Here is a 14,290-nt window from a genome sequence, read left to right as displayed (position 1 = left end):
AAGGGTACTCAACCTTTATAAATTTTCAGACAATGACAAGAATGTAAAATAGGATACATGAGAGAATGCAATTTGACTTTAAATAGAGCAACAGTTATGACTGTGCCATTCTGAAATCAATCTAATTTTTCTAGGTGCACTAACCAGGTGTTTTAAGCACTCTCACGCTTGCCTTTGAGTTAAGGTGCAAATCTCTGCTCCACCATCACGTGGCAAGTAGGGTTGTGAATACCAATACCAAAATACAACACTGTTTCAAGACTTGAGATTTACATATATAATCTCCAGTAGAGTTGTTGCCAGAGTCAATGCTATCATATATATATGTAATGCAAATGTCTCAATACTAAAAGATTCAATGGATCACAGGAGATTTGGATTTTGATTTGCACAGTCTGAACTTCTTGATTCTAGATTAGAATATTAAAAACACACAGTTGTATCAAATTTGCAAGAAAAATTAAGATGTAAGCATACTTCATGCTGACAAGGATTTGTTTGTATGAAAACAAGCGCTTTCATACACTGCCAATGGGAATGTAAATTAGTACAATCATTCTGGACATATACAATTTCATAGCATTTATGATGTCTTACAGATGTTCCTATTCTTTGACAAGGAATCTATTCTAAGGACATAATCCCAATTTCAGAGTGAGATATTTACATTAAATCTTCAATGCAGCTGTTATTTCTAATAGTGAAAATAAAGGAGATACCTAAATTTACACCTATAGTTAAAATAGTTAAAATTTACACCTATATTAAAATGTTAACAAGCGGTTTTAATCCAGTGTAAAATGCTTAAGACATAAGTTTAAAAATAAAAGACACACAATTGGGTAGATAGTATCTATTTTCCCAGCCCCTTTTTCTAAGCAGAGGAAAACTGACTTGAGGGAATTTTGCCAGAATCAAACTGGGATTGTCATTGAGGCATAGGATTATGGGTGATTTTATTTTTTACTTTTTGCATCTTTATATATTATCTGACTGTCCTACAATAAGCACTTATAACATTTTTCTAATCACCATGCCCATTTCAGTTTCTAAACATGACCACTGTTCACAATATGGAATATATCTTTCCTGACCTTTTTAATTCACTTATGAACAAAACAGACATTGTCTACAAATGTGATTATTCTCTGCACAGTTGGTTACAACCATCATATAAGACTTTCATAATCAGAAAAAATTAAAGTTTCTTCATGAAATTCAACTATTTGCTGTTCAAGGAGATGAAGGAGATTGGTGATTTGCTGAGTCATCTGCTTCTTTCCTCACTCAGAATGCCTCTGGTTTTTCTACTTCTCCCTATACATTTTGGAAGAATTCCAAAGGTACATTACAGAAATGGCCCTAGTAAGCTGAGCCTGCTGCCAGAGTGACCACAGGGAGGCGAATTCAAACATGCTCCATTCCATTCAATGGGCTGGTGGTCACATATTTTAACCATGAAAGGAGCAAGAATGCACTCAACTTCTAACTCAAAATTTCTTCTTAGTTTTCTCACTGCTACCCTGCAAGTAGTGCAAGGAGAATCAAAGAAGGATGGCTATTAGTTACACAACTAAAAAGAACCTTTTAGAATCTGTATGGTTCGTCACCCTCTTCACTTCACAAATGAGACTTGAAGACAAGAAATGTCAGGTGACTTGCCCACAGACACACTGGTCAGGACGCAAAGCCAAGGCTGGAATTGGGGCCCATCCTGAGGAAACGATACTGCTGCTGCTGTCTACAGCTCCCCTCCCCACCCCAGTTCTCAGGAGCTGGTGTGCCTCGCCTACAGCTGACTTTAGAGAAGCTGCTGCCAGATCCTGCCTCCACCATTCCTGCTGTTCCCTGCTTCCAACTCCTAAGACGACTTGGTTTCATAGCTAGGGAAGCAATAAAGAGCACCACAGCAGTCGCTGCACATCATCATCCAGCCAGCCCTCCTGACCCCAGCCCCTGCATAAAGGGTGAAAGGGGAGCAGGTGCCTGCAGTAGGTAGAATCATGGAAGAAAAGCACAAGATTAGGAGGAGCAAGGGTTCACCACATCACTGCTTATCTCTCGTTTTTAATATGACATATATTTTCATGTGTTCCATATTCCTTTTGAAAATTTTTTCAGTGAGTTATGCTGACATTATGTTTGATGCCAATGCCTTCTATGTAAATTATAAGCAAATCTGGTAGCTATTTTATAACACAGCAAAAGAGAAAAGGTGGGGATGGGAGACAATCCCTAATTCATTAATGTATGATGGGGACAGGCATTTATATTCAATTTACTTGAAAAAGATTGCTCTCAAACTGTGCTGCAAAATGAACATCCCTGGCAAAGAGATGGACCCTCTTTCCTTTCACAAGTTTATTACAATGCAAAGTCTTCTTCAAGCGCATTTATGCTTCGGTGGTGGATTCCCAAGTTCAGGACCATTCATCTTACTATCAATAGCCATTTATTAAAGGCAAGTCACAGTTCTAGGGACTGTAGGAGACACAGCAACGTAATAACATAGATCCTTTATTAGTGGAAATTTTAAGTTTCCTCCTGCGACCAGGAATTATGGCTTCCTCCTCACAGTTAAACTTCTAAAGCACACACACAAAGAATGAGATTAGTCATTTAGAGAACAACCCAAAATTCCAGAGTCTTAGGGGATGACTGAGGGGTTTGGGAACATTCGAAACTCCAATCAAGAGGACCCAGGTTTAAAAAAAAAAAAAAAAAAAAAAGAGCAGACAGAGGACTAAAACATACTCATGACTTAGGAAGTAAATACCTAATCGAGTACGCTGTACCTAATTTGTATCAAATATTGTGCAAATTCTAAGAGACTGGTCAGCCCTGGCCATAGAACCAGTAGCTAGAACATCCAGGAAGATCAGAGATGCTTGGTCTGATTAATACAAACACTATGGTATAGGACAGAAGACATCTACTAGAACTCACCATGCCCTGGATCAAACACCACTAGACACTACTCTCATATGTTCACCATACAACCTTCAGATTACTAATTCTTTTTCTGGTTATGAAAAGCAGTGCCTTAGGTTGTTATAATGGTCACTGGAATGGTTTGCCCCCACCTTATCTCCATCTTGCGGAGTCTGCTCACAATCAACCCTAAATCACGGGTGACCCCAGTGCCCCCCAGGAAGTCATCTGGAAGATAATATTCAGCCATCTCCAGTGGCATCATTCTCCTTCTTTCAGAATGCAGAAACTGATACAATCTCTATAAACTAGACTTTTTTAAAAAGCTAATTTTAGAAAGACAGAAATACTTTTTAATTTACTAACCATATTTCTTCTTAACAATGGATGTAGTCTTTTCTGTTGAAATGAGAAGCTTCTTAGATGATTTGTACAAAATTATCTATTCTTGTGTTTCTCTGGTATGGATAGAGCATACCAAACACTTTTAGTAAATGTCTCCATCAACAGAGAGTTTTCTCCTAGAAGCTAATGAGAGAATTCTGTAATCACCAGGAGCTTTATCCCTGACTAGGAGTGCCCTACCTATAATGAGTAATTTATGAAAGCTGTCTCTAGATAGACAGTTTGGATCTTTATTTAGGCAACAAATAAATGAAGGTGTGATCACATGAGGGGCTTAGAGCCAGTTTTAGGTCTAAAATGACGAAAGCATGATATCAAGTCTGTGTCCTCTTGTTAGCTTTTTTCCCAGTCGTTTTTCTGTATCTCAAGGTCACTCTCGCTGCCCTACTTTCAGGGTCCCAGGCTCATACTGCACACGGGGCTGGCCGTGGCTTGTCGGAAGGTACATTGGAAAGTTTCCATTTCCCTGTCTTGGCAGATGACCAAAGTTAAAAGTAATGTGCATCTTTCTGAGGAAATATTTTTAAAAGTAAATGACTATTGTTAGCTGCTACACAATTCTACCATTAAATCAGATTATATTTTCCTTTTAGTAATTGCCTATCTAAAGTTCTACTTAGATTTTCATTGGAAAACAGTAGTGCATTCCAGCCTTGGACTCATTAACTCCAACCAATAAAAATAAAAAATTGGTATAGAAATTATTAAAAGAATACTCAACATTCTGGCAGTGACCACTGCTAAGAATGCAGGTGTTGAAGGATCTTTGGTAGCTGAGGCAATTGTGCAGCGTTCCTCAGAAGCTGGTTATGGAGCTATGGTTGGGGATTTTGTGAATATGGTGGAATTCGATCTTTCTTGCATAACTGAAAGTATCTAACAATTCATTCTTTTTTAACTTTAAACAAATTTGTATTACATAAAGTTGTCACATAATTGGGTATTCCTCTACTTTGTACACAATTATTCTTACTCTCCACAGAAAAGCTGCTTCTTAACTTCTCATCTGCTGTTAGCAAGCACTAAAATCCTGATTTTAACAGCATAGTAGTAAAAATGTCTCAGTGATTTAAGCTGAAAGCAGTACATTGGTACGTGGCTCTTTCACCCAGTATCAGGAATGTAAAATGTGTTTTTATCCAAAAGTACAAAATAATTATTTGTAGGCATGGACAATGACAGCAGTAAACTGCTATTTATTGTCAGTTGAAATCAGTAACTGATGGTTACAGTGATTTAAAACATAAACCAGTAACTGAGGGTTATAGTGACTTTTTAAAAACATCACCCAGCCTTTTCTTCAGTTACCAGTGAGAAATACTGCCTTGAGCTTCCTATCACAAGTTCATGAATAAAGGTCAAGCTCTATTCTAGGAATCAGAAATGCCACCTCCCATCCCACCTACAGCACCCATTCCAGGGTCCTTCTCTTCTTTAGGAATTTCTGTGACTATAACTTCTGCTGTAATTAATGGAGAAGGCACCCAAGCAGCATCTAATAAAGCAGTTCTCGCATCCTTCATTGGGTCAATGATTTCTTTTCCACCATATTCACAAAATCCCCAACCATAGCTCTATAACCAACTTCTGAGGAACGCTACACAATTGCCTCAACTACCAAAGATCCTTCAACACCTGCATTCTTAGCAGTGGTCACTGCCAGAATGTTGAGTATTCTTTTAATAATTTCTATACCAATTTTTTATTTTTATTAGTTGGAGTTAATGAGTCCAAGGCTGGAATGCACTGAAGCAAGGCACAACCCCATCCCAGAATGATGTTTTCTTCAATAGCAGCTCTTATAGCATTAAGGGCATCTATAACTCTTTCTTTTCATTCATTTTGACATCACTTGCCACACCAACCTTTAGTACAGCTACTCTATTTTAAAGTTTTGCCATTCATTCAGTTTTCCCTTTTCATATTCACTAGCTGTGATATCTAACTGCTCAATGATTTCTTGAATGTAATTTTCAATTCAAGACTTGTCACCATTTCCTTTAAAGAGCACAGCATCACCTTTGGTCACAATGACCTCTCCAGCTTTTCCTGTGTTATGAGGCCAACACCTCCTCTGCAAACAGTGCACCACCAGCAGCAAGAGCCATATCTTTAAGCTGGTTCTTTCTATTGTCAACAAACCTGGAGCTTTCACTGCTATAACCTGAAGACCAACTTTCAGCCTATTCAAAAGGAAAGTTTGTAGAGCTTCTCCATCAACATCTTCAGCAATGATAACCAAAGGCTTATAGTGAGCACTGGCAATTTCAAGAGTAGGTACAACAGACTGGGTACTAGACATTTCTGTTTCACTCAACAGAACATAGGCATCCTTGAATTCACGTTTCTGACCTTTCGATGTATTGATAAGTTATGCGAAAATTTAGCCTAATTATCTGATGTATTAATAAGGCATGCAAAAATTTCGATGTATTAATAGGTATGCAAAAATTAGATATGGTGATTCTAATGCACCATTCAGTGTTTTTCCATCCTTTACTGTAATGACAGCCTTTCTTCCCACCCCTTTCATTGCTTCAGAAATGATGTTGCTGACTTTTTTTGTCTCTATTTGCAGAAATTGTAGCAACCTGAATAATTTCTTCAAGGGTTGTCACAGGTTTAGACTGCTTTTTATTTTGTTGAGACGGAGTCTCCCTCTGTCGCTCAGGCTGGAGTTAGGCTGTTTCTTAAGTTCAGCAATTAGAGCATCAATAGCTAACATCATACTTTTTCTGATTTTCACTGGATTAGCACCTCTGCTAATCTTCTCAAAACCTTTCTTGACCATAGGGTGTGTGAGTACAGTAGCAGTGGTGGTGCCACCCCCAGCCTCTTCATTTGTGTTATTGGCAACATCTTAGTGTTACTGGCAACAAGCTTAGCTCCAATATTTTTATATTTATCCTTTAAGCCAATTGACTTTGCAACAGTCACACCATCTTTTGTTACTCTGGGACTTCCCTAGCTTCATTCAATAATCACAGTTCTTCCCTTCGGCCCCACTGTAGCAGCTACGGCATTGACTAAAAGGTCGACACCTTGAAGCATTAAGGCTCAGGCACCTGCACCAAATTTTACATCTTTGGCATAAGCCCAAATGAGATGAGGAGCCCAGTATTCTGACACCGGTCTCATGTACGGAAAGACTGGGTAATCCAAGTATTTCTGCGGGGCAGCGGCAGAGCTTGTGCAGTCAGGCAGGTCAGCGGCCAGTGAGGTACAGAATGCAAGATGCACATGGCCATGAGCTCACGTCCCCTCCCTCCGCCTCTCCCCTGCCCGGTGGCACCTTGTGTGCTGGCAGCTCCTACCACATTCTTTAGATCTTAATCTACTAAAGTGACAGAATTATCCAAGCAAGTAATCAACAATGGGCACTCAAACAGTTCATCTTCATTATAATTAGGTAGTCTTACTTTCTGAGAGAGATAAGCAGCAGCTCTCAGTTGCTCTGGTGATAAAATTCTCAAAGTGCTGTGAGGAATAAATGTAGCAATATCTATGGGTGCCTGAGGTGGGCCAGGCAGAACCCTCAATCTTTTTTCTCAAAAGAAACAGAAGACAGCTGAATAAAATAATAGTCAATTCCTTTTGCTCAAATAAAAAGGAAGAGAGCTGGATAAAATAAGCTACAGATAATATAATTTTAAGGGGGTTAGCTCCAGATGCAGCAAACACTAGGATTTTAAAGAAATACACACAAAAATATATAATAAAATATTACAGATCATCCCATCCTTTGCTAGGCCCTAAAAGTTGATGAAGCATATGGCAAAGGAAAAAAATACTAAGGGAAATATAAATTTCTTTTCTCATTTTAATAAAATACTTCCTATTTACCTGGAAGATTTTGTTGACATTAAGGTAGCATTAATCTACATCCCTCAATAGGGAATAATCATTCCTTCACAACAAACATTCCAATCTGAAGTAGAAAGCAAGGAAAGAACACAAGAAATAAAAATGAATCATAAACTTTGTAAAAGTTCATCCATACCTTGAATTTCGAAGACAACATCGGCAAGCATTGGCTTATTAAGGAAAAACTTGAGTGAAGTGTTATAAAACCACAGAGGTTTTCTGGCTTGATAGGTTTTGCAATTCCTTAGGCAATTAATCTATAAGGGAAAACAAAAATACAGGGGAAAGGTATTTAATATGCTTTGATAACACACAGGCTAGGCTGAGAATTTGGAAAATTATGCTAAATCTCAAAAGAAATATGATTCCATACTCTATGGCATCTCTGATGATAGGTTTCAAAAGAACTTACCTTCAAGAATGGTATGGGCTGCCTGTCGGTGAACAACACTGCTCTCTTCGGCATTCACAGCAGTAAACGAATTGCCTAAGTGAAAACTCAGCTCCATGGCTGAGAAGCTGCAAGGTCCTAAAACCCCTATGAGTCTTTGTCAGGAAACAGACAACAGTAGTCCAACCCCACACAAATGCCTACAACTAAAATATGTTTACACGTACAACCTAATTTGTTCACTAAGATAGTACTTGATTTGTAATTAAGAAAAATACATTCTTTGGCCAGGCGCAGTGGCTCACGCCTATAATCCCAGCACTTTGGAGGCCAAGGTGGGCACTTGAGGTCTGGAGTTTGAGATGAGCCTGGTCAACGTAGCGAAACCCCGTTTCTACTGAAGATACAAAAATTAGCTGGACGTGGTGGCACGTGCCTGTAATAACAGCTACTCGGGAGGCTGAGGTAGTAGAATCACTTGAATCCGGGAGGCGGAGGCTGTAGTGAGCTGAGATTATGCCACTGCACTCCAGCCTGGGCGACAGAGTGAGACTCTGTCTCCGGAACAAAAAAAAAAAGAAAAATACATCTTTCCCTTATCACCCCATATCCTTCTTCTACTTACTAGCTTAACACTTTCTCTTAAAGCAGTGAACATTTAAAAAATAACCAAGAGTGATGAATTGGTTCATGTCTATCTTTTTTAAGATGGAGTCTTGCTCTGTGGCCCAGGCTAGAGTGCAATGGCGCGATCTTGGCTCACTGCAACCTCCACCTCCCAGGCTCAAGAGCTTCTCATGCCTCAGCCTCCCAAGAAGCTGGGACTACAGGCGTGCGCCACCACGCCCAGCTAATTTTTTGTAGAGATAGGGTTTTTCCATGTTTCCCAGGTTGGTCTCAAACTCCTAACCTCAGGCATTCTGCCTGCCACGGCCCTGTTCACCTCCATCTTCACATCCAATCTTATAATCCTAATTGTCCTTCCTACTCACAGCAGAGCCTACTAGAACCTATAAAGACTTTCCCGGGTTTCTGATCCGGCATTCCTGAGACCCTCTCCCTTGATAACTCGTCTGTCCTGACGCGCCTGGCTGGAGCTGGTGGCTCTGGGAGCAGCCCCTCTGTCTAACTCAGGCTTCAGTGCTTTATCCTTTTTGTGGTCTTCAGGCATCCCCTTTGTGCCAACCCTCCTGGTAGTCAAGGGCCAGGCTTCCTTTCCATACCCTCCACCCATTTCTTTTCTTTTCCTGTCTTCCTTTCTCTCTCTTTCTCTCTTTCTTTTAATTTTACTCTATTTACAGTGGATAAACAAAACAAGCCTGAATATTTTCAGGTAATGTTACCCAAATGATGATGAAATAAGTCATTTTAAATACTAGGAATCATTAGCACCGCAATCTTGCTTAAAGTCTATGTTGTTCCCTAATTTGGAATGATTTAGTTGTGATTTGTACTGAAATATCATGTTTTATTCATTTTAAATTCTGATGTCTCTACCCATTCCCCCTGCTGAATCTCAGAGCCCCAGCCCTGGTCAGAATGCTAATCCTCTGCTTGGCTAGCTAGGGAACTCTGAAAGCTTTATCCCTAAGAAAATCTTTATTCCGCTAAGCATTGCATATAACTTACCTTATTTATCTACTGCAGCCAATTTGTTTATCACAAAATCAGAAAAAAGAATACACTGGCTAAATTGTGCAGTGTCTTAAAATTTTGAAATGTTTTTTTAAAGCCCTTACAGACTATACAATCCCAAGTTACTAGAGTTTTAATAAACACACAACATTAGCAGTAATAATAACAACTGACATTTACTTCTCACTCTAAATTAATCTACTATGGTGGGAAGTTTAAAATATTTGGTGGTGGGGGTGGTGGGGAAACGATACTATTCTTCCTCCTAAGACAGCAGAACACATTCCAGAATGGTATCCATAAGCAAAACAGAGAGGCAAAACAGGATCATACAAATCCTGGTCCTATACAGTCACTCTAAGATCCTATACACAACATACCATCATACATATGGAAGGAATTCGGGGATGGGAGTCAAGTGCCCGCCACGCGTAAAGGAGAGTAACAGTCAAAAAGCATCACCAGCAGGGCACAGTGGCTCACGCCTGTAATCTCAGCACTTTGGGAGGCCAAGGTGGGGGGATCACGAAGTCAGGAGATCGAGACCATCCTGGCTAACACAGTGAAACCCTGTCTCTACTAAAAATACAAAAAAATTAGCCAAGCGTGGTGGTGGCAGGCGCCTGTAGTCCCAGCTACTCAAGAGGCTGAGGCAGGAGAATGGCATGAACCTGGGAGGCAGAGTATGCAGTGAGCCAAGATCGCACCACGACACTCCAGCCTGGGCAACTGAGTGAGACTCTGTCTCAAAAAAACAACGAACAAACAAACAAAAAGCGTCACCAAATTGGACAGCTCAGAGAGTCTTCAAAAAATGTCCAATTTATCCCTCATTTTATAGGAAGCCCTGACACACTCAAAGCCACAGAGATGATTTGTGGCAAATTCACAACTGTAATCCACTATTTCGCAAGTCCCAATTCAGGGTTACATCCCCGTGTGGTAGTGAGTAAATGAGACAGCCCCTTACCCTGGGAAAGCACAGGAAGGAGGGGTGAAAGAACTCTTCTTTCCCCCTATGCAGAGGGAATTCAGTGCAATACCATGGAATCATATCACTCAGCCTTCCCTTTCCCCAACAAGAATTCATTTTATTCCCCGTATTCAAAGGAATGTGTTCCGAATCAGACTCAAGAAAAGGTTCAGGGTTAGAAGAAAAGTCAACGTTTCTGTACTTGTCAGCCATATAAAGGTTAAGAATTTGCATACTGTGAATATTTTATAGATGTATATTACACATGAATGTATGAGAGAGAGAACTGCAGAGAGAGGGAGAGAATCTATAAATAGATTCCCTCATCAATTCTGTTTTGAATTTGAAAAAAATGGGAGGGCAGAAGTTTCAGAGAACACAAATGTACATGATGTACATTTTTACTGGTCCATAAAAAAGTTCATCAAGACAACTAGATGAACTGTTTCGAAAATGAGAATATAGGCATATGTGCACATTTTTACAAAGGATTATTTAGTTGAATTAGACTGCAAGAGCTACCATCCTGCCATATACTTGTAAAACTGGACAGCTTCTGTATACCTGCTTCAATGTGTTGCTGGAAAAAAAAAATCTTCTCCTTAATTCCATGTTACTTTGTTTGCAATAAAGACTATTTTCTCAACTAAAGAACAATCAAGAATCTTCACTAAAAGCTAGTACAGTTTTATATTTGTAAAACATTAACTTTAAAATGTTAACAGGTTTTAGAAAACAGAAAAGTCATCTGTATTAAAAAATTAAAGGAATAGTAATTTGTCTTATAGTTAATATATAGCTTTATTCCGGTAAGCATTGCATATAACTTACCTTATTTATCTACTGCAGCCAATTTGTTTATCACAAAATCAGAAAAAAGAATACACTGGCTAAATTGTGCAATGTCTTAAAGTTTTGAAATGTTTTTTAAAGCCCTTACAGACTATACAATCCCAAGTTACTAGAGTTTTAATGTGCACCAGTCTATGGCAATATACAGAGTCTGTTTTTATAAACTTGAATCTAATTTATAATTTTGAACCTATAATTGATGAGATAATCTTTAACTGTCCACCTCATTGAACAGATTTCTCAGAACACTTGAAAAAGGGACATACACAACTGCCTTCCTCTCAGCAACTATTTGAAACTTAAACTGTGAGGAGTGAGAAGGCAGCCTCTCTAATAACCTTAACAGTACCTGGACAAATTAAATAGCCTTTTATTCTTGATATAGATGGTGTATTCCCAGAGCTCCAGGGGAATGTTTCAGAAGGCAGAATTCACAAATGAGCATTTTAAAGACATGACTCACACATATTTTAATTCTTACATAAAGTCTAAGATAGGGCCGAGTGTGGTGGCTCATGCCTACAATCCCAGCACCTTGGGAGGCTATGGTGGGCAGATCGCTTGAGCCCAGGAGTTTGAGACTAGCCTGGGCAACATGGAAAAACCACGTCTCTACAAAAAATATAAAAATTAGCCAGGTGTGGTGACATATATCTGTAGTCCCAGCTCCTTGGGAGGCTGAGGTGGGAGATGTCACTTGAGCCCAGGAGGTGGAGGCTGCAGTGAGCCAAGATCATGCCACAGCACTCCCACCTGGGCAACACAGTGAGACCCTGTTACACACACACACAAAATCTAAGATACAAATAACCCATGTTTATGTTTTAAATATTTAAATGGCAAAATATACTTAAGGGAAACATTTACATTTATATAGTATTTGACTCTTGTAACGACTCAATTTTATATTCATCATAGTATGTGAGTTATAATTCAGAGAGTCAAAGTAAACTAACTTACAACAAATTAATTTACCTTTCCTGGTGTTTTTAAAATGCATTTAACTTTCTCGATTACATCTGAAACATCCCCAGAATCTTTCAACTTCTTCCTGATATCTTCTTCCAATTCTTCCCACTGAAAAGCACCTGTAAACAAATTAGTACATGCTGGATTTTTCTGTTAAATGAGGAAGTAACTAAAGTAAGTCTCTTATTAAATACAACATTCCCTTTTTTTAGTGCTTTCTTTTAATTTTTCTTTACTATGTATATATCCTTATAACTATACTAAAACATTTAAACAGTACTCACATTTCAAAAAAATCAGTTTAACTTCCCCTAAATTATTTCTCAAAATCTGAAGTCTTCCTCCCTGGACTGCTGCTACTTCTCTGCAATAGGTGGCCAGCTAGTGATAACAGCAATGGTCTGAATATGAATTTCCATGCCAAGTGGTCCAGTGCCCAAATTATTTACTTGTCCTGAGTAAGAAGGTAGATGTGGTCTTTCCCAAGGGTGAATTAAATCTTACTAGTCATGGGCAGCAGTGACTATTATCAGGTACGGGAAAATGCAGCAGCCATAGAATGCATTCAGAAGGTCTCATGTATTGTCAGGGGCAGACTGGGAAGTTTGAGAGTCAACTCTACAAAACCAGCCTGAGGAAGGGAGCTACATCATCCATGTAGCTCATGTCATTGGAGCAAAATCACCCCACCGTCCCTTGCCTTTCCCCCAGTCCACTTCAAAACTCTCCCCAAGCTCATTTCTCCCACTCTGTCAGCCCCTTTTCCTCTATGTCTTACAAAATTCTTATGTTATGGTCAGCAAAAACTGACCTTTTCCCCAAGGACTTCTCTCACTTGGCCTGCAGCAACCTCCTATCCAACCTCTCTGCTCCCTAACAGCCTTTTCCCCTTCAAACCCATCCTATTACTCAAAGCTGGTGAGTTTTCAAAAGCATGAATCTGATCATGATATTCCAAGAGATTACCCGCATCCATCCTGTGATTTATGGAAGGTCCTATCTCATAAAAATAGAATTCAGGAAGCCTCGTGTGGGCGGTATAGTTAGGAGACCTAGGATCCAGTTCTACCTCAGCTATTGACTACTAGTGAGACAAGTCACTTCGCCTCTCTGGGTAATTCGAGATCCTTTTCAATCTGCTCTCAGTTTATTTCTTCTGCTATTTTCCTTCCTGTATTCAGCACTCACCAGATGCATTCATGGATACTGGGGTATGAGGCAGGCACATAAACACTTATTAAACCAATGAGATCAGGCAATTGCAGCCAGTCTGGAACCAAATCCAATCAGAAGAGGCAGACTGCAAGTCCAGAAGCTCTCAGGCTCTTTACAGCTGAGCCCGGCAGCACTGAGCACTATTGCGCATCCTTTCAACTTCTCCCCACCTGGCCGTCCTAATACTTAGACATTGTGTCCTGGGGGAGGGAGTCAAATGATATGTAGCATTTGCCGTTTCTGTGATGCTACCAACATGACATCACAGAACAAGGAAATGGGGATGATAAACACAACTGGGCTCTCACAAGCTGGTGCCAGCTCCAGCACACCACTGCTTCTTTCTGCCTTTGCTAGAGCTTTTTATGCCTTCACTGATTGCTCCCCTTCCTCCTCAAATTCCCAAAGCTGTGTAGTGTAGAAGAGCTCTATGATTTCTGTTTCTCTTTTCTGCATGAATGCTTTTTAACTCTGTGGCCACATCCTCTTTTTCCATCTCATAGATTCTTTGGATTGTATCACCAGAAAATTTAATGTGCACACAAACATTAAAGTCAGTATAACAATGTCAGAGCATAAAAACCCCTTAGAAGCCAACAGATCCCAGATCAAGAAAATTACTCTACGCCAGTGACTATCAACCACACCTGTGTATTATAAATACCTGGGATCTTTTATAAAATACCATCAGAGGAGGTCTCATCTCCAGATCAAGTAAATTAGAATTTCTGGGCCTGAAGCCCCTGGCATCAGTGTTGTAAAATCCTCCCTGGTGACTCTAATGTGCATTGTATGCTGCTGATGTTTCCCTTTAAAAATTTCAGCCACTGAGTTCGAGACCAGCCTGGCTAACATGGGGAAGCCCCGTCTCTACTAAAAATACAAAAATTAGCAGGGCATGGTGGTATGTGCCTGCAATCCCAGCTACTCGGGAGGCTGAGGCAGGAGATCTGCTTGAACCCAGGAGGCAGAGATTTCAGTGAGCCGTGATCATGCCACTGCACTCCAGCGGGAGCAACAGAGTGAGACACCGTCTCAAAAAAAAAAAAAAAAAG

The 14,290-nt window shown here is 39.8% G+C and overlaps 1 protein-coding gene and 1 pseudogene across 3 annotated transcripts in view; both read right to left on the bottom strand.

Annotated features, from left to right (window-relative positions):
• Positions 1–14,290, bottom strand: part of RHOBTB3 (Rho related BTB domain containing 3) — a 77,855-nt gene that overhangs the window by 21,138 nt on the left and 42,427 nt on the right. For all 3 annotated transcript variants that reach the window (XM_017859663.1, XM_017859664.1, XM_017859665.1), the window contains exons 7-8: positions 12,027–12,139; positions 7,337–7,457 (exon numbers count right to left, since the gene is read on the bottom strand). In XM_017859663.1, coding sequence (XP_017715152.1) covers positions 7,337–7,457; positions 12,027–12,139 — 234 coding nt within the window. The remainder of the gene's footprint in view (positions 1–7,336; positions 7,458–12,026; positions 12,140–14,290) is intronic.
• Positions 4,548–6,474, bottom strand: LOC108520332 (60 kDa heat shock protein, mitochondrial-like; annotated as a pseudogene).

The sequence above is a fragment of the Rhinopithecus bieti genome, unplaced genomic scaffold, assembly GCF_001698545.2.
Source record: "Rhinopithecus bieti isolate Rb0 unplaced genomic scaffold, ASM169854v2 scaffold_50384, whole genome shotgun sequence".
Taxonomy (NCBI): Eukaryota; Metazoa; Chordata; class Mammalia; order Primates; family Cercopithecidae; genus Rhinopithecus; species Rhinopithecus bieti.
This window is presented reverse-complemented; position numbering and strand designations above follow the sequence as displayed.